This window comes from Neoarius graeffei, chromosome 6, assembly GCF_027579695.1.
Source record: "Neoarius graeffei isolate fNeoGra1 chromosome 6, fNeoGra1.pri, whole genome shotgun sequence".
Classification (NCBI taxonomy): domain Eukaryota; kingdom Metazoa; phylum Chordata; class Actinopteri; order Siluriformes; family Ariidae; genus Neoarius; species Neoarius graeffei.
Genome location: NC_083574.1, coordinates 52,528,117 through 52,547,505, shown reverse-complemented (window position 1 = coordinate 52,547,505; position 19,389 = coordinate 52,528,117). Strand labels below are relative to the sequence as shown.

Here is a 19,389-nt window from a genome sequence, read left to right as displayed (position 1 = left end):
AGTAATACCAAACCATACCAGTGGTACATCAAAAAATATTGCAGACTTCTTTAGGCCTATGCCATCAGACTATCTTGGTACTTTACATGTCATTACAGAGACACAGGAAGGGTCTTAAGTTTTTCAAAATATGTTATTACAGGGTTCCAGATACCATAAAAAGGTCAACAGACCCTCTAAGTGCATACTTAATCTTTTCTAATTTCAGATACATCATAAGATCAGTCAGCCATACTGATACTTTTGGTGGGTATGGGGATTTCCAATTTAAAAGAATTTGCCGTCTGGCAATCAAAGTTGAAAAGGCTAATACATCTTTGTACCCAGAAAGTCTCACAGAGTCACCTGACACAGTTCCAAAAATTGAGGTGTACATATTGGGCTCATATTCTATTTCTATAATTTCAGATATCGTTTTATAAACCCCTGACCAAAATTGATCCAAACTTGGGCATGACCAAAACATGTGAGTCAATGTCGCTGGAATACTATGACATCTACTACAATGTTCATCCATGCCTGAAAACATTTTTGCCAATTTAGCTTTAGAAAAATGCATCCTGTGTAAAACTTTAAATTGGATTAAACTTAGACGAGCACAGGATGTAGTCCCATTGACCCTATGTACAGCTTCCTCCCATACACTATCCGGTATTGCCTCTCCAAATTCATCATCCCACTTTGGTCTAATCTTATCCAGGGTATTATCACCATGGGAAGTGATGATATTATAAATTCTAGAAATAAGTCCCTTTAAATTAAAAGACACATCCAAAATATCCTCCAAAACAGATGGATCTGGTTCATTTGGAAAATCAGTCGTATTACTACGAATAAATTGACGAATCTGTAGATATCTAAAATGATTTGAACGGGGGAGATTAAATGTTTCACACGTCATTGAAACTTACAAATACACCTTCCTTATAAAAATCTTTAAATCTGACAAGGCCTTGTCTACCCCATTTCAACCATGTCTCAAAGTTAACGTAGAGCCCTGCGTATCCACATGATTTAATACACTGTACTGCTGCCACATGACGAGCTGATTATGGGATGAATGAGCAATTCTATAGGTGTTAATGAAGATGAATGAATGAATGAATGAATGAATGAATGCGTCATAGATTCCATTTGGACTGATTGGACACTATCTTTTTTTAAAATAAATAAATCTTTATTTATAGTCAATGTCAATAAATGGATGTTCTCCAGTTTGTTCTTTTATTATGCTTATGAAAGGGACACTAACATTTTTTAGCATTGACGTTTTTAAAGCTTTTATTTATTTATTGGCCGAATTCTCCCGCATTCATAATGTTACTGTTCTAGGCTCCGGACTCACCATGGCCCTGATCGTGATAAAGTGGCCGCTGAAAATAAATGAATGAATGTTTTTGTTTTTTGGGGTGTTTACCTCTGTTTTATGGTGCGTGTGATGCAGTTTCCTGGTTGTGCTGTATTGTGCAGTGGAAAAGTGGTTTGATTTGTCACTTCCACTCTATCCATGTCTCTGTTTCTCTGTGGTAAGATGACAGCTGTGCAGTGTTGAGTCCTGTGCACACAGTACACTACAACGTATCCTGCAATTTCTCTCGAATCTCGTCACGGAGACGGTCTTTCCAAACAGACCAGGCTGCCTTTTGTTTCACAGATCAGGTAACATTCAGAATTTATACAGCAGACACAAACCGTGTCTGTGCATACGTCCCAGGTTGAGTTGTCCACTGAGATCAGATGAAAGCATCAGGGCATGTGACTGATCCATTTGTGCTAATTGGGGAATTCTTACCTCCCTCCCTTTCTTTGTGAATCTCTCTCTCTCTCTCTCTCTCTCTCTCTCTCTCTCTCTCTCTCTCTTCCTGACCCAATTTCTCCGCGTCCCCACCCAAGTCCCATTTGAAGACAGGCCTAATGAGATCTGGCCAGGGGAAATGCATGTGTCTGTCTCTTCCACAAACGCTTCACGTTTTCTGCACATTTCCAGTCCGCAGCATTTCTTTTTGCTCACATGTAGATGTCCTGCCATTGCCAAGGAGGTGAAGTGGTGAGAGAACGGCTCATTTATGGCACATTGGCAGGCTTGAAGGCTGCTATTCTGGGCCTTTGAGGCGCCTATTGTTCCATCTCTCCGGAGGAGGTAAGAGCTGCTCTTTCAGAGGCGCGGTTGTGCCGAGAACGCAGGCCACCAGCACTCCGTCAGGAGAAAAGCGCCTTTTGTTGGCTCGGGACAGAGACAGTGCCAGACACGCATCTCGACACCGTTCAAAGAACACCTCCCTTTTCACACTCGCTGACTTCTGCTGGCATGACAGCTGAGAAACTCGCAGCACACGCCCAAAGCAGGACAGCATTACACACGCTCAAAGACTGTTTCATTCTTTAGGCCTGCAAGTGCAGTTTTTCAGGATTTAGAAAATAATTTACAGGTGCAAATAACCCAAGAACAAAGTTCGTTATGGAGCCTTTTTCAGAGTTTTAGCATGATAGTTTGTATAGATGGAATAAATTTTAATATTTTACTGCAAAGTGCAGTCTCGCATGATAAAAGCACATTTTTAAGTATCCAGCCTAGGAGAACCAAGTGCTATAAACGCACGCAGCTGGTTCATGGCTTACTGAATCCACTCGATCCACTGGGCTGGTCAGGTTAACATCAACGTGATACTCTGGAAAATTATCTCGGGCTCAATGAGGTAGCATTATGTTTCAGGAAGTGGTCTACATGGGTGTAACTGTTTAGATAGAATTCAGGAAGTGCAACGTCTGAAAGTATTAACAATGCATAGCAGTTTCAAATGAGATTTGGCAACAGAGTCTCACATCAATAACTAAGAATGGCTTATTACCGAGCTCAGTATATTCTTTCACGTTGGTTATGCTTCCTCAGACCACTATGTTCAGCGTGGAGGACCCCGAAGACTGCTGGGGGCATGGTTCCCTGGAAAATTTTGAAATTAGAGACGTCAAAATGGTGCATTCTGGTGGCATCTAGGGCTGATTTAGGCACAATTCAGCATTAAAGGAACAGTCCACCGTACTTCCATAATGAAATATGTTCTTTTCTGAATTGAGACGAGCTGATCTGTACCTCTCCGAGCTTTGCGCGACTTCCCAGTCAGTCAGACGCGCTGTCACTCCTGTTTACTCCTGTTAGCAATGTAGCTAGGCTCAGTCTGGCCAATGGTATTTTTTGGGGCTGTAGTTAGATGCGACCAAACTCTTCCACGTTTTTCCTGTTTACATAGGTTTATATGACCAGTGACATGAAACAAAGTTCAGTTAAAAAAATTGAAACGTGGCGATTTTCTATGCTATGGAAAGTCCGCACTATAATGACAGGCGTACTAACACCTTCTGCGCGCTTCGGCAGCGCATTGATACCGTCACTCCTGAGCTCCATATCAATGCGCTGTCGAAGCGCGCAGAAGGTGTTAGTACGCCTGTCATTATAGTGCGGACTTCCCATAGCATAGAAAATCGCCACGTTTAAATTTGTGTAACTGAACTTGTTTCATATCACTGGTCATATAAACCTATGTAAACAGGAAAAACGCGGAAGAGTTTGGTCGCATCTAACTACAGCCCCAAAAATTACCGTTGGCCATACTGAGCCTAGCTACATTGCTAACAGGAGTGACAGCGCGTCTGACTGACTGAGAGGTCACGCAAAGCTCGGAGAGGTACGGATCAGCTCGTCTCAATTCAGAAAAGAACATATTTCATTATGGAAGTACGGTGGACTGTTCCTTTAAATTTGCTCCCCCCCCCCCCCCCCCAACCTTGTCAAATATGCAAGGGGCAAAATTTAAAGGGCAACATTAGATTTGAAATAAACACTTCATAGCACAACTCTTCATTTTCCAGTTCCCGGATGCCAGGAACAGAATCGAGGTCAAATCATGCAACACCGCCACCTAGTGACTAGCACCTGGAAGATGGTTTGATGTATGGTTGTGAATGGCAGTCAGTGCATGCAGTGAAACCCTTTTTTTCACTTCTGAGTTGAGTACCAGGATAGTCTAAACCTATTATACAGTGGTACCTCGGGTTACAAACTTGATTCGTTCTTTGACTCTGTTCGCGACCCGAATTAATTTTTCCCATTGAAATTAATGTAAATCCAATTAATCCATTCACCGGCCCCAGAAACAGGGTTTTTTTTGTAACTTTTTATGGGTTTGTGTGTGTGTGTGGGGGGGAAAATACAGAAAGGAATTAAAGAACTTTAATTATAGAAAAATACAGTAATACTAAAACAATTGTACAATACACTTTACCTTTGTGGTTGATCATTGCTGGCACACGTGGATGGAGGAGGAGCACTAGCACTTTTCACTTTCTTGGGAGCCATAATGAGGGTTAATTTAATGCAAAAAAGAAATCGTATCAACACAACACAATGACGAACAATGTTCTCAGTGCGCCACCTTGAGTACAACTGATGCTGCCACATGCCTCACGTGGCGCAGAAGCCCACCAGTTCGTGCATGGAAGCATCGTTCGCGAATTGAAGCAAAATTTGTTCGGAAATGGTGTCCGTAGCCCGATTTGTTCGCGAGTAGGGACGTTCGTGACCCGAGGTTTGACTGTATTGCAATATCTTTCTACTCCTATAGTTATTACTCATTTTCAGAGGGGAATACGAGATATTTAGGTGCAGAAAGTACTCCTGCATTGTTCATTTTATTTCACTGGGTTTTTAAAAAACATTTTTTTGTAATTTTTTGGTGTGCGAGTGACAGCGCTGTGCTGACATCACACAGTGTGGCGGAGCACCACGTATCCACGCTTTGAGGAAAGCCCTGGTAGTCAGTGGCTTGTTGTTGGTGTTGTGCTAGTCATCTTCACTCGTTCTGCAAGCTGTTTGATGCGTGATGATACAATTCTTCACTAGAAACCTTTTAATGTGGGTTCCGCAAACTTTTCAAATAACATTGGCTTGATTTCAGAGAGATGTTTTTCCATTTTCCCTTTAGTGCACATAGCAAAGTTTTGTTGACGCTTTGCATGATTGACTTGTTGTATCGGCCAGATTAACACATTAGGCTATAGCTAATCGACCAGTTCATCCTTTTTTTTTTTTTTCCCCCTTTTTCCTGCCAATTTCCTTTTTGCGAATTACCACCCACTAGCTCTCTCTTCCTTATCACACAATAGTTAGAATAGTCTCGCTATATGTCAAAGGTTGGTTCCTTTAACCGAGCAGAGGTAAGGGAGTCCCCCCCCCCCCCCCCCAGTATGCCTCGTTTGAAGGAGGCGGCCATGTTTCAATCTGCTGTAGAAGGCTGCAGATGGTAAGTGGGTGAGAGAGTGAGCAGGAACACCATTAGCATTTATAGGGTGGTGTTTGGCACTCAAGCCACCCCTCTGTGTCGAATCAGGCATTGTTGATTAATTTCAGCCTATTAGCACCCCCATCCTCCCACCTCTCTTCACCCCTCCCAGGTTAATTCCACACACCAGCAAGCAGTGAAGGGGGCCATGGGTGTGAGCGATCTTCGCAGGGGTTTGCTGGCGAGCACATCGTTGTCAGGAGTGTATTAATGAGCGTGAGGCTCAGCTCCCGCGGCCAGGGCCATGGCGGCGATGCCGGCTCTGCTGAGGCCTGGCCTAGTTTCTGCCCTCGCCGGGGAGCACGAGGATCCAGCAACTGATGCTGATCACCTGACAGTGGCCCCACTGCTGCACATGTTCATGTGTTTGTGCGCGCGTGTATGCAGGAGACGGATGGTAAGTGCAAGCATGGCTAAATGGCTCTCTTGTTTCATTTTTCTGTCTTTGAATAATATGCCGTGCGTGCAGGAATGACGGTGTCATGGATAGTGTTGAATCTCATCAGCTTTTTTTTTTTTTGGTGGATCCTCTGTGAGCATCGATTGGCCAAACTGAACAGATGTGATATTGTGCTTGGACAGTCTCTAAGGTGTTTTATAATAATAGTGACCCTGGAATAGGTCACTTGAGAAGTTTTCTATTTAAGCAACGAATGCATTTTGCATTTAATAGAAATTACAAAATTACATTCAAATAAAGTCTTGCAAGTCCATTGGATATAAAATCTATCAGTTAACCCTCCTATACCCAGAGGCATTACTCAAACATCAGAATGCATGCAGCTAACTTTATTGGGCGGCACGGTGGTGTAGTGGTTTGCAATGTCGCCTCACAGCAAGAAGGTTTTGGGTTCGAGCCCAGCAGCCAATGGGGGCCTTTCTGTGTGGAATAGATTTTGGATCCTGCCTGAGAGGATTTGCCCAGTCAAGCCATGTGAGGTGAGGTGAGGTCAGGCACTGATGTCAGATGAGGAGACCTAGAACACGGTCAACATTCTAATTCATACCAAATGTATTCGGTGGGGTTGAGGTCGGGGCCACTCGAGTTCTTCCACTCCAACTTTGTCAAACCGTAGACGTCACTTTGTTCGCGGAAGCATTGTCGTACTGGAACAGGTTTGAGCTGCTTAGTTCCAGTGAAGAGAAATTGTAATGCTGCAGAGCATACAAAGACGTTTTATACAGCTGGGTGTGATCGTGAAGTGTCCACATACTTTTGGCCATCGTGTATATTCTCCTGGACATCAGTTTCTCATTAAATTATGTATTTATATTTGGTTATTCCTGATCACTGTTTTTGGTGACAGTTTGGCATTGTGTGCATCTGTTATCTGAGGAAGAGCCTTCTCAATCACTGCTGACTACAGATTAGTGAGGCGTGCTGAAAAATATCAGTTCAGATGGATGAAATCTATGGGGTGTTTCACTCTGTAATTACCTGACATGACTGACTGAAGGAATGGGATGGTGAGAAAGAGGTTGGCACGGTCACCTCACAGCAAGAAGGTTCTGGGTTCGAACCTCACAGCTGACTGGAGCCTTTCTGTGTGGAGTTTGCACGTTCTCCCCGTGCCTGCGTGGGTTTCCTCCGAAAGACGTGCAGATTGGGTCAACTAGCTACTCTAAATTGCGCATCGGTGCGAGTGTAAATGGCCGGTGATAACCGTGTCATAGATTGACGACCTTCCCAGGGCGTACCCTGCCTCTTGCTCGAAATATGGATTACCGATAACGGATGGCTGATGGATAATTGGTATAGATCCTTGACTTGCAAGTGACGTCAAAGCAAAATGGAAACCCGGATGTCGGCCATGTTGGTGGAGATACAAATGCGAGGTCAAGCGACATTCCATACAAAACATAGTCACGCGTGCGCGACTCTGTTTGTTTTTCCGCTGCTTTAAGCGTTCTTTTAGCTATGCCATATCTTTGTGCTGTATACGGTTGTGGTCACAGCAGTACTCGTGACGGTGGTACATTCCGATTTTTTAGAATTGCGTCTGTAATTCGAAAAGAGGGCAAGGAAACTCAGGCTTAGTACGGAGAGGAGACGAGCACGGCTGAACATCAGCAGGGCTGATCTAACAGAGGCTAAAACCAAACCAGCTCGTGTTTGCAGTAATCATTTTATCTCAGGTGAGATTCAAAAGCTTTCTCAATAATATCATGGAAGAATTTTATTTCGTGTTGCTAGACTCTTGCTATAAAATGAGCGTTCTCTTGTCATGGTTCACTCGGTCGTTGTTATAATTTTAACGTGTATTACCATTTCGCTTCTAGGAGCGCCAGCAAAATTATACGATAGAAACAATCCAGACTGGGAACCCACTCAGTTTCGTCCAAGGTTGGATTTGATTCTTCAGCAACCAAACCAGATAGAACGCCATACCTGGGTACTCGATGGTCAATAGAAGCGGCTTATCTTCAGAAAAGTCTGACTTTTTTTTTAAAATAATATGGGTCAAAAACCACACATCTATCTACTCTTTGTATCGAATCTTTGCTCGACCGTTCAAATCGTGGTAATACTGAGAAAATTCAACCTCGTTTACAGACACGCTTTCAGCGGCTGCCACCCTAGTTGCTTTGCATATCCACTAGTGGTGTGTCGTTCACGAACGAACCGTTCTTTTTGAACGAGTCTTCGAAGTGAACGACTAGAACTAGTTCGCGCTGCCTCTCATTCTCGGTCGTTCGCGAATCAGCAGTCTCTGCTCGCTGGCAGCAGGGCGGTCGCTGAATCTCGGTCGTTGGCGAATCAGCAGGATCTGTTCAGTAGCAGAAGGGTGTCCAACTTGCATTTTGATCTGTGCAGAGCAGCGCCACTTCTTTAAGGGCTATCTGAGCCCTATTATCAGAGCGTTGACACATGCCAGGTCTTTAGTTTACAATTTAGAGCTCTCACTCAGCAATACATTTCAGTTCACAGCGAACGAGCTCAGCAGTTCGCGAACGAACGAACAGCCAGCAGCCAGCCTGCCTGCTGCCATACTGGGCTGGGCACATAGCAACGGTTTCCATGACTGTGATAAACAATGAAGAACGTGGCTCTGGAGATCGCGGCATACTGTGTTCGTTTTTTTAATGTTAATGCAATTTGTAATAAAGTGGTTTGTTCTTTGTAATGAGCGTTGCTGTTGAATATGAGCAAAATGGGTGTTACTTAATGGGTTTGAACAACTGCATGAAACAGTCTGCACGTGACGTCAATCGAATGTTCGTGCATAACAACCGTTTCCATGTCCATGACCAGGCCAAACAATGAATGATCATGAATGCAGCAGAGAGACATCGCAGGCTACTGTTCACTGAATACGATGACTTGTAAAGTTGTTTATTCTCTGAAATGAGTGTTGCTGTTAAATAAGCAATTTTTTTTTTTTGCTTAATGGGTTTGAGAGAACAACTGCATAGCCGGCAGACCATGGCTCTACTAAAATAAATATAATAAACATAAAAACAGCTTTATTCTCATCTACATTTAATTAACTTTCAGAGCTTTGTTTATGTAGTCTTTTTCAGATAATGCTAGGATAATGTTTTTCTTCCATCTTTTTCTCAAGCACATTGTAATGTATGAAAATCTATTGTGGATGGCACCTCTGCCGCCTCTCGTTCACTCAAGATGAACTAAACTTCGGACGACAGCCATTGTTGTGCCGCTTTGGTGTGACGTCATCAAAATGAACGAGTGAACGAACTGAACGAACGAATTTCTTTGCTGAACTGACCGACATGAACGAACTGGCGGAAATGAATCGCCATGTCCCACCAATAATATCCACCATCATGGCGGACGCTCATGACGTAGCACATTTTGATCACGTGGTTGTAAGTCATCTATAATGGATGGACTTTCACTGATCAGTGCAGATAGATTTAAGAACTCCATCGTATTTAAATACGAATTTGCTGTTTATCAGCATAAAGAATTTGCTCAGCGTTTCTTTGATTCTTGGCGTCTATGAATTTTTAGTGTTCTATATTTTTGTCTTCTGCTTTTCCTACGTAAAATATGTATATCTTATTTAATTAAGGACCATTGATAGGCTGCATGAATTGAGACTAAAAGGAAATTGTGTGCGTGTTTGTTTCGTGCTGCTGTGATTCATTCCACAAAATTCTAAATGAACCCAACTTAAAGTGCCATTCCACCATTGGATGTATTCTTTGGCATAAAATACAGTATATTTTGACAACATGTATAAATGGTGTCACTAGATAGAGAAATCTTTTAGCTTCAGAATAATATATCAAACATAATTTTTTGACAACGACAAGTATATTAATTTTGCGACCAAAGTCACCTACCCTTTTAATTTCCGTGCGTGATGTCATCGGCAGGTTCCCCTTCTTGTGTACCACGTGACGTGGCACATATTATCAGCTATGGCGGATACAACGCGATAAAAATAATACCAATGAATCTAGCTAATACCAATAAATCTAGCTAACTGAAAGATTAACTCAAAATTTTTCGCAATTTTTTTGGCCCCCATATACGAGGAGAAATGACTCTCACTTTGGGGGTTTCCTGGTCTAAAAATAGACAGACACGTGGTACACAAGAAGGGGAACCTGCTGATGACATCACGTTTCACTACCGTGCGGAAATTAAAAGGGTAGGTGACTTTGGTCGCAAAATTAATATACTTGTCGTTGTCAAAAAATTATGTTTGATATCATTTTGAAGCTAAAAGATTTCTCTGTCTAGTCATGTTGTCATAAAATATATTGTATTTTATGCCAAAGAGTACATCCAATGGTGGAATGGCACTTTAAGACATCAGTTAGCAAAGAATAACGTATTGTTGATGGCCAAATATACCAAATCTTTTTTTTTTTTTTTAAAAAGAGAAGCGTCTCAACTCTGCTAGTCCATTTATTCCATTCTCCCCTCGTCAGACATAACTTGACCACTTCTCCAGAACAGACTTTTCTGACCCGACTTTACTGTAACTGTAGTTATGGCGGCATGAACCAATAGAATTATCAAGTCCAGACCTTTTAATTCCACGAAAATGAAGTGCATCTGCGCGTAAAAATAAATTCAACATTTCTGTCCAGTCTTTTAAAAAAGCAAACTTTTCATGCTATAAGGTCTCGTTTATGATCGACATTCTGCAAACCTTGTTGGACACACTTATTTATTTATTTATTTATTTATTTATTTTTAATGCGCCACCCTACAGCAATAAGAGAGGGTGTGGTTGTGTACAGAATGAAACATGGGCTGAGCTTTGTGAAGATGCCAATGCTTGTTAATTCGCACTTGGTTTCTTCTCAGCTCACTACTGATCACTTTTTAGCATCAGGCGGACACGCTGCAGTACCATCAGCTCAGTCGGGGTCAGCGGAGAGGAGCGTTTACTCGGGTGTCAGGTGTTTGCTGAAACAGGTGTTCCATGGACGACTATTAACATGTAATAACATCTGCTTCGGTATTAGGTTCTGGAGACTTATGGAAGCCATTGTTGCAAGGTGATCATAGATGTAGTGTGGTTTCGTGTTTGTGCGCTGATGTGTTAAGTGTGTGTAATAACTGTAGCCTGGTCTATGGGTTGGATGTTGTGCTCGGAGTGAGCCAGCTTGCTGAAATTCTATAAATAACAGTTATCAATATCCTCTTCTCAACCTGCTCGAGCTCTGCATCGTCTCAAGGCGGAGTCTCTAACGGCATTAAATTTTCAGAAGAGCTGACTCCACTGTGCCACTTTATAAGAAAGAGAAGACAAAAGAGAGAGAGCAGTGAGAGAAGAAAAAAATAGTTTTCTGTCGTTAATGACTGAATATGCAAACTAATGAAAATGGAGATGGTGTGCAGGATGAAGAGACGAGATTGAAGTCCGGTGGCCAGGGCTGAATAATGTAGTAGCACCTTTTAATCGGTCTTAAATGCGCAATATCAAGTGCACAGTTGTGCCAAGGTTATTGAACCATTTAAGGTACTAAAGAGTTCTGGAACAATCCAGAACAAGAACTACATGGTACCTAGACAGGTTCTTGGTTTGCATTTCCACCACACTGCAGAGAATGTCACAATGACATTAAGTAACGGAGGTGATGCAACAGCTAGCGTAAGCACAGCAGCGTGGTGATTAGCAGTGTTGTAGTCAAGTCACTAAACCTCGAGGCCGAGTCCAGTCTCGAGTCGCCAGTGTTCGAGTCAGAGTCAAATCCAAGTCGTTGAATTTCGAGTCGGGTCCACTACTGATCCGAGTCAAGTCCGACACAAGCCCCGCCCACTATTATCAGGGCAAGTAACATGAGAGAGGGTTAACACGAGCTAGTTCATCGCTCAGCAAGCCCCGCTATCAACGGAGCAATGAACATAGCATGTCACTTCCTTCTCTGTGCGGAGTCTTGCCAAATGATTGGAGTTCGAGGTTGTCCCCATCGTCTCCTCGATAGTTCTTCTACATATGGAACACATAGCAGTGCATTTTTTTTTTTTTTTCCCCCACTGCACGAGAAGTCTGTATAAGCAAAGTGGACAACCCTAGGGCAGTGGTTGCGTTAGACTTTTTCATTGTCCGTCATTTTGACGGACAGGGTCGTAAAAATTCCGTCATTGTCCATTATTATCTGTCATTTTATTTTAACTTTTAAATAACAATGTATATAGGCTATAAATGCTATATATTTAATAACTTGTGTTTTCATGGACTCATGTTCATTTAAAAATTAATTCACAGAACAAGCTTGTATTATTTAATCATTTATTTATGTATTTATGATGCAAAAAGATGAACAGAGATTCTGACGTTCGGTCACTTGTGAACCCATTTTCCCTCCGCTAAAAACATTGCGGCTGTTGTGCTTTAACGGGCGTATGAACAATGTTATTTTACAACGTAGCAAGACAATTGCAGTTAAAATATGAACAGTCCACTACAACGATTTAAGTGACAATCTAATTTGACCTGTTTGCGTGAGCTCAAACCTTCCTTCTGGCCCGCATGGATTTAAATTGGCAGCTCGCTTGTGCATAATCAAAGTCGTCAATGGAGACTGCTGCTGAGGCAATTGTCATTAAATTTTGCGTCTTTGCCTCGGACAGACGACTTCTCATTGACGTTTTAATTTTATTCTGAAGGCTGAACCCGCGCTCTGCTGCGACACTGGAGGCTGGAATAACCAGCGCCACTTCAGCCAAAGTTCTGAAGTCGGGAAACATTTCTCCCAGGGAAGTGATCAGAAGCCGGCAAGAGCCTCTGAAAGTTGGATTTCCCGACCCTGCTAGTACTCTCTTCATAGGGAGGAAATCCTGCAGCATGCGGTCTTTCTGCACCAGTGGTGCAGCTGCACCCCGTGGTGACCCGTAGTGGTCACAGACGCGTTCCAACGCATCCAGTCCATGCCTCTTCCATGAACTACCGGTTACTTAAATTGATCATCTGTCAAAATCACGCACGGCCTTCAGATTCTTCCGTAGGCTACTTAAATTCGTCATAGTGGGGGTCGGCTCAGCTCGGCGAAGCCTGGAACCTGACACGGAAGGTCTTAAATAAAACGAAGTTATGTTTAAATGTTAGTTTGTCTACCCGTGCGCTCATTAAAATGATAGTTTAGCAGATATTCGAGCAGTGATGTTCCTAAGCTTCCTAAGCTTGCTGGGGAAGAATACAATAAATCGACATTTGTTTCATTTTAAAAACAAGAAAACAACTAGCCTAAATGAGCGCTATTGTACAGGCAGGGAAACGACACAGACAACCCGATGCATCTCTTTTTTTTTAATAGCAAAAATGACGTGTCTTCTGCAGAGAAGGGAAACATTAATACATCTCACTGTGCTAGTGGTAGAAAAGTCAGAGCGCGGTCAGGAGCGCGATGGGGGGAACAGCCTTGCGCAGTGGCTACAGTGTGTACATGAGCAGCCTATGCACTGAACATCAAGACTGCCGCAACGTCGGCTCAGATTGAACGTGACGGCAGTGAAGACTATGTATACTGTATGTAAGAAAACTCTGCCACAACTTGCCAATCATTTCAATTGTGTGTTTCATTATGTTTTATTATTGTTATTATTAGGCTGTTATTGGTAATGGTAACGGTAAACATCCGTCAAAATGACCGACGGCCTTCAGATTTTTCCGTCATAGCTAAAAAAAAATCCATCAATGACGGACAATTGTCGGTTAACGCGACCTATGCCCTAGGGGCTCCTCTCCAGGCATCTTAGCACCATTAACATTAGTTTGTTCCTGAACAGGTTTTTGTGCATTCTCTTGCACAAAAATAGTATAAAAATTTAATGTAGATATAAATATCTTGTCAAATTATTATGTTACAAAAAATAAAGAAAAAATCCGAGTCCTCGTCTCCAATTTACGAGTCTGAATGCAGTTAATGCACGAGTCCGAGTCATCAGTGCTCGAGTCCAAGTCAAGCCACGAGCCCTTAAAATTAGGACACGAGTCGGACTTGAGTCAGAGTCCTGGACTCGAGTACTACAAGCCTGGTGATTCGGCGTGTTGCGGTTTGTTTATGGGATGATGAACTAGTCTACAGTTCAGTTTCAGTGTATTGTTGGCCTATGCCTTTACACTTCCTTGTATATACGATAATGTCCATAAATACTTTGACACTGAAGAAATTGTTGTTGTAGATACCGGTTAGGTTGCATCAAAGTTGGGAAAATTTCAATAATGAGCCCAAAGTGCAGACTTTCAGTTTTAATTAGAATTTTTTTTTTTGCCTAATTGGGTGATTGGTGTAGAAATTACGATTTATTTATTTATTTTTTACCAAAAGTAATTGGACGAAATCTGACTTAAAGTTCCTGCTTGCTCTTGGTACAGTTCTTGTCCCGTGTAGAAAAATGCAGGCTGCTGTAATATGATTTGGGGGGAGTCCAGAGGGAGGGTTGCTAATTTTTGGGGACTTTCAGCCAGACAACCTCTACAATAAGGAACTTGATCAGGGAAATAAAATGAAAGGGGGATGGTAGTAGATGAAAATGTGTTTTAAAGGTGGCATATTACCCCTTTTCCACATGTAGACACTGTTCCTTGAAGTCTTAATGAAATGTCACTGACTTGCTTTGGCCAAAATCCCACAAGGATAAAGCCCCACAGCTCCCTTCTCACCCTTCCCTGTCTAAACAGCCGATTTAAGTGTCCGTTCCTTTAAATTGTAATGAGTCACTGTCTACTCCACCCCCTCTTCCACTGGCCAATCAGGTAGTACTTTCCTCAGCTGTGAGTGGAGATACTCAGATGAGGGGGCGGCATCATTCTAATGAGTTTGTGACGTAGAAAGAGGAGCCAAATTGAACGGCTTGTTGAAGCACTTGTTTTCTGAAATAGGTAGCTGAAGAGAGACTGCCTGGGTTGTCTTATTTCAGAGTTTGTGGATTGGTAGTTTGAAAAAGACAGCAGTGAGGTAACTGACCATGCACTGCAACGAACCGGAAAACTGTGGCACACAACAACCTTAAAATCAAACAAAACCCCAAAATAAATGCCATTTGTCGATCAAGGCAAGTGTCCTGATGTGCCATCCACACGATTAAATTAAAAATAAAACTTTATAATGTATCCATTTTAAGTTATGATGTTAAAAATAGGCTTATCTGAACACAACCGTTTGCACTGAAACCAGATATCCACCTGTGACGTAACCGGCATTAATACACCCGTTTCCATTCGTTACACAGAGCCATCAAATAAAGGCTTCTAATTAAAAAAAAAAATCCCCAGGAGCCACTGTGCTCGCGCTCTCTCTCTCTCTCTCTCTCTCTCTCTCTCTCTCTCTCTCTCTCTCTGTGTGTATATATGTGTGTGTGTGTGTGTGTGTGTGTGTGTGTGTGTATATATATATATATATATATATATATATATATATATATTTTATATATATATCGTGTGTGCGCGCACTCACTGCTTCAAATGAGTTGAATGCAGAGAGAATTTCACTATGCTGTAATGTGTGGGACAAAAATAAAGGCTTCTTATTTAAAAAAAAAAAACTCATCAGAAATCTTCTGTAGCCGTGTGATTTTTATTTATTTATTTATTTTAATTTTTTAATTTTTTTTTTTACTGGCAACAAAATACACGAATCAAGAGATCACTTTTATGAAGTTTAAATCTCACTAGGCTAGATAACACATGCACAGTACTGACACACACTGGTAAACAACCCCGTTGCCATAGCAACACAATTCTTGCCGTCTAAAAAGATTGCTTTTCTCAGTGAAATAAAAGCAGACAAAAGCATGTCGCATGAAAATACGTGTGTTCCCATGCTTCAATGATTGGGCTTATTTTTACACCCGAACAACACTTGGGCATCTTTAGGATTGTTTACAACAATTTAGAAGCAATGTATCCACAAGATCTTGTAGCCTCGGTAAGTCATTTAGCGTGCAAGTGACGTTACGATTTGTACTCGGATCGCAATATTTGAACCTCGGCGAGAGTGAGATGTCAGCACACAGGGACTTTTTTTTTTTTTTTTTTCTCTCCAAGATAAAATCTGTACACCGTATACGGGTACAAATATGAACAAGTGAACACTTGAACATGTCTTGTATGGATATTACCTGTCAGTATAAAGGAGTTTATTTTTGGGGTTTTGTTACTCTTTAAGCAGAAGAGGGCTTAAAGTTTCTGGAGAAAAAAAAAATCCTGGGTTTCTGAAGCTGTGCTGGAGTTGTACTATGGTAGTCTGTTTCAGGACTTCCATGTGTTTAATGCTAGTATGTATAGATCATGATAAATCAGCTTCACTTTTGTCTTGATGTGGCCAGCTGCTTTTGACCACTCCCCAAGTTCTGACTGATGTTGGCTAACATCTGGAACTCAAATGATGACGCATATTGTACATTTCACAGTGATCCTGCCACTCTAAATTATTTGTGAGATTTGTTAAATTATTAGTACAGTTGCAAATAATGGGCAGGCAAATAATATACATCTTCCCCCCCCCCCCCCTTTCTTTTTTTAACCAGTCACTATTATGTCCATATGATCACTATTAGCTTTAATCAGAGCTTTGCTTTCGTAAAGTATATGCGCTCATGGGAGCTGTATGTGTGCCGTTTATAGGAAAACGGCTGCAGGAGTGGATCTGTGTAATCTTGTGCCTCTCGCTCTTCGCTGTCAACTTCTTCTTCCTCCTCATCAACTTCTCCACAGTGCCCATCTTCAGAATCATCTTCGGCATTGGTAAGCTGCTCGCCCTGTATCTTGGCATCGTGTGTAACAATCGAGTTATAATGTTTACAGTCTGAACATGTTAAATGCTTTAGTCAAGTCAACTTTTTATTGTCAAATATGCTATACATGCTCGACATACAGCACAGATGAAATATCAGTCCTCTCTGACCCACGGTGCAAACAGGCAATGCAAGAAATAAAAATAGAATAATTGAAAAAACAAACAATATAACCAGTATAAACACTGTAAACACTGTAAATCACTTTAATCATCGAGCTGAAGAATGTACACTGAGGATTAGTCCAAATGTGTTGCATCTTTCAAGGCACTTCTGTTTACATGTATTTAGTTTGATGTAACGTGTCTAGGTCCCCTCGTTCGTAGATGCTTTTTAAAAGCAAAGTGCAGGTTTGGTTGTAATTATCCAGTATTTTAATGAACTAAACATAATCCACGTACAGATTCATATCAATGACTATTGTGTTTTTTATTAAATGAGTAAACATGGCTATTGTGTCAAAACATTCATTATAATTAATTATACCTACAATGAAACAGCTGCTTGTTAGCTGTTGGTGCTGTTATGATGCGTATACAGACAATAATTATACATGCTACTAATTGATATTTCCAAAATATACTAATGCAGAGATTATGCCTTTATTCTTTTGTGATCTTTTTTTTTCCTTAAAACATTTAAATGTGGACCATTAGTCTAACATTTTTTTTCCCTCCCATTGTCTTGCACTCCCATCAAATGTGTTTTTTTTTCCCCTTTTTTTTCCTGTAAATGTTAATGGTGGGGAAATATACTTTTTTTTTAAGTTAATAAAAACTATTAGTATTTGTTTAATAATAATAATAATAATAATAATAATAATTAACTTATTATTATTACTACTGAGAGGGGGGAGTCTCAGTGCCTTGTTGATGCCAGTCAAGCAGATTGGAGTATTTCCGAAACATAAAATGGCGCTAAAGCAAACGAACAAGAGCAACCACCCAGTGAGAGGCAGTTCTGTGGGCAGAGATGCCTTTTTGTGGAGAGAGGTCAGAGGTGAATGGCCAAACAAGCAATCCAGGCTGACCAGAAGTCTACAGTAATTCACATAATTTTTTTTTTTTCCTCCTTGCTTCCACGGAAGGCGGTCGCATTTTCTGCTCTCCCTCTCCCTCCTTTTTTTTCCCTGCTTGTGCTTCTGTGTCTTGTCTTGTCTGCTGTACTTTTTGAAGAGACTCTCCCTGCATTACTTTCTAAACTAAAAAAAGCATGGAATTGATAAACTGGTCTCCTAACGAAATTGACACAGTTTTCTCGATGAGAAGTCTGGGTTCGGGGGAACCCGTCTGTCCTGCCGGAACGTATGCGGCTGGTTACACGATGGACACGTGGGAGCGGTGGCGGGTCGTGTGCCTGGCGATTCTTTCTGTGGAGGACATTGAAGATATCTACCTATTCGGAACCATGATTACAGGACTTTTGCTGATTGGATTAGGCATTGCCCTGGTATATCGAGGAAATCAGACAACGGTGACAGCTGTTCAAAGCCCCACAAAGCTGCCCGATATGATTGGAGTGGTGGGCAAAGCTGTTGGCACTCGGACTGTGGACATTCAGAACTTTAACCACAAAATGGTTGTTATCTCGGAGCAGCTTTCAGCTTTGCAAGGAATACGTTTTTTGGAGATCAATTTGAATAGAATGGACAGATATGGACAAGCGGTGTGGACGTGCAAAGACTGCGTCTGGAAAGACGAAACAATTTATATCTTATCGACATCCGGCTCCCTGAGACAGCAACGGCATTGGTTCAGGCCGTTGCTGAGGCAACATTTCCCCCTGAAGGTCACTGCCGGGAGACACTCTCGCATTCCTTCTCTAACTTTCCACGGTCGCCATTTTTACCCCCAGTGTGACAAGCGGGTGCGTGACCAGCGCCTTCATGGCTGCAGGAGCGGACGGCTGCTTGCTTGCGCTGGATTACCTCCTCCCTTCCACCCTACCCCCTACCCCTGATTCCCCCCTCAAGTCCCGTGTTTAAAGTGTACTTGTGGTGTTGTGTGCTTATGTGCAAAGGTTTTTTAAATGTTCCCACACTGTACTCCTGACAGGAGCATAGTGGGGGGGTTCTTTTTTTCCTTATCTCTCTTCATGTGTTTCCTTTTTATCTTTATCCCTGTCTTCCTGTCCTGTCTACCCTATGTCAATTGTATGTTGTATATGTACGGACAGGTTGACGGCTAATTTCGCTGGTACATGTGACTAGTGACAATAAAGGGCATCATCATCATCATAACCACTCTACAGCTGTGGTGAGCAGAAAAGCATTGCAGAATGCACATTGAACCTTGAGGCGGATGAGCTGCGAAAGCAGAAGACCACATCGGGTTCCACTGCTGAGGAATCTGAGGCTGTCCTGGGGCTCACTGAAACTGGGCAACTGAATGAACAAGAGTTTAAGGCAATCATCGATAAAGCACTTCTGCCTAGATAGAACTGCCACTCACTGGACGTTCTGAAGTTTTGGGTTTTTTTTTTTTTTTTTTGGAGGGGTGCGCACAACTCCTGTGAACTGTTTTAAACAAAACTGTGTATGGAGAATCCCAGAACATCAGTATGTTTCCGAAATACTCAAACCAGCCTTTCTGGCATGAACAATCATTGTCAAAGTCAGAATTTTCCCAGTTCTGATGTTTGGTGTGAACATTTAACTGAAGCTCTTGACCTGTATCTGCATGATTTTATGCATTGTGCTGCTGCCACATGATTGGCTCGCTGGATAATTGCATGAAAGTGCAGGTGTAGGAGTTCCTAACGGCCAGTGAGTCGATCCCTGTGTCCAAAATCACTCGCTATATAGTGAGTTCGTCATTTTGTAGTGCTGTC

General features: G+C 41.9%; 1 protein-coding gene across 1 annotated transcript in view; it reads left to right on the top strand.

Annotated features, from left to right (window-relative positions):
* Window positions 1-19,389, top strand: part of si:ch211-212o1.2 (uncharacterized protein LOC492735 homolog) — a 91,725-nt gene that overhangs the window by 35,285 nt on the left and 37,051 nt on the right. The window contains exon 2 of the mRNA XM_060923835.1: window positions 16,391-16,510. Within this exon, the coding sequence (XP_060779818.1) occupies window positions 16,391-16,510 (120 nt within the window). The remainder of the gene's footprint in view (window positions 1-16,390; window positions 16,511-19,389) is intronic.